Genomic DNA, 1,462 nt, shown 5'->3' on the forward strand with positions numbered 1-1,462 from the left:
TATCTGGTCTTTTTGAAATCGGTTCATATTTAGATATATCTCTATGTATATGCGAAGTTTTGTCGAAACTAGTTCAGAATTAGATCTTGATATTATTTTCGTTCGATTTTATTTTAAAGCGACGTATTGATTGGAGCATAGAATGACCTGTGATAAGTCTTGTTCAAATAGGTTCATATTTAGAAATAGCTCCCAAATATATATTCTGCCCGATTTTATTTAAATGGTGCACAAAAAACCCAAGCTTGCCCACCAATGACAATCGGTATGCAATAGTAGAACAACATATTTTTGCAGCAATTTATGATATGAATATATTTGAATTTATTGAACATTGATTGTATGTTCAATTCTTCGGAATTTTAAAATCAAAGTCAGGCCAAATCTACTTTCAACAATATTGACAAAGTAAAATCCAAATCATTATACAATAATATAATGAGTCGATAAAAGCCTAAACGCAATGTTGGTGGGAAATTATCACTCGGAAATAGACAATTTTCACATATCATTTTACGTTTTGTAAGCGGCGATGTAAATGTCTCAGCTTGAGGCGAGTCTTCACAGCATTCAGCCAAACCTTCCATAAGATAATTTTTATAGGCGGTATTCATGCCTGAGGTGAAGCTTTGTTCCGGAACTCTGAAGGGTGACAATTGATAATTCATTCCAGTGCTGCTGTAGTACACTTTGACCTCGGCTGTAGTGTCATCCATGTTAACATCCTCCTTAAAATCAATATAACCGCTTACACCATAAATACCACGAGATGGCTGCACTGGTTTTAAACGTGCGTCTATTAGATCGGGTGTGGTTGTATTCCATTCAACTTCTAGAATATCAAGCTCATAATGCTGGAAAGTAAACCAGTTAGAATTGTCACTAGTCAAACAATTTGAAGCATTGTTTGCTTTCGTAAATACTTACTTTACCCATTGCAGCACATATCGAACCGCATAGTAGTAGCAGAGTTGTAATGAAAGCACCCATCTTTAACTTGAATGACTATTCCAGTTGACATTTGTTCATTCTATATATACAGTACAGCTAAGATTTACAGAAATCGATAATTCACATTTGTTTTACAATTATAGTCAATTAAACAAACAATTAAACAAATGCAATATTTATTTCAATTATAAAGTAAATGATTTAACATATACTTAAATTGAATGTTTTGAGATTCACTAAACTGATTATAGAAATTATTTGAACAATCATAATTTTGCTTTAAATAACAATTGATTTCCATTCAATCCGGAAATGTTTTCAAGTAACAACTACCAATTTTTTTTTGTTATATTTACTTTTTTAGACTGTGCCAATCGGACATTACTGCGCGTTTTAATTAAATGTTTCTTTTCACAATTATTGAAATTAATAATTTATTTTTATACCCTTCACCACACTGTGGTACAGGGTATTATGTATGTGTGCATATGTTTGTAAAAGGCAAAAGGAA

General features: G+C 31.9%; 1 protein-coding gene across 1 annotated transcript; it reads right to left on the reverse strand.

Annotated features, from left to right (window-relative positions):
- Positions 1–374: 374 nt before the first annotated feature.
- Positions 375–990, reverse strand: LOC133336707 (uncharacterized). The gene is made up of 2 exons (XM_061544988.1): positions 928–990; positions 375–854 (listed from the first exon to the last, which is right to left on the reverse strand). Exons 1-2 carry the CDS (start codon positions 988–990, stop codon positions 375–377), a joined length of 543 nt encoding a protein of 180 aa, XP_061400972.1.
- Between the last annotated feature and the right edge of the window lie 472 nt (positions 991–1,462).

The sequence above is a fragment of the Musca vetustissima genome, unplaced genomic scaffold, assembly GCF_032173495.1.
Source record: "Musca vetustissima isolate MV318-11 ecotype Yass unplaced genomic scaffold, APGP_CSIRO_Mvet_v1 utg77507, whole genome shotgun sequence".
NCBI classification, from domain to species: domain Eukaryota; kingdom Metazoa; phylum Arthropoda; class Insecta; order Diptera; family Muscidae; genus Musca; species Musca vetustissima.

Coding starts and splice junctions, on each gene's coding strand:
- LOC133336707 (XM_061544988.1), bottom strand. CDS start 990: ATGGGTGCTTTCATTACAACTCTGCTACTACTATGCGGTTCGATATGT. Junction 855..927: donor TATGTGCTGCAATGGGTAAA/GTAAGTATTTAC, acceptor TTTACTTTCCAG/CATTATGAGCTTGATATTCT.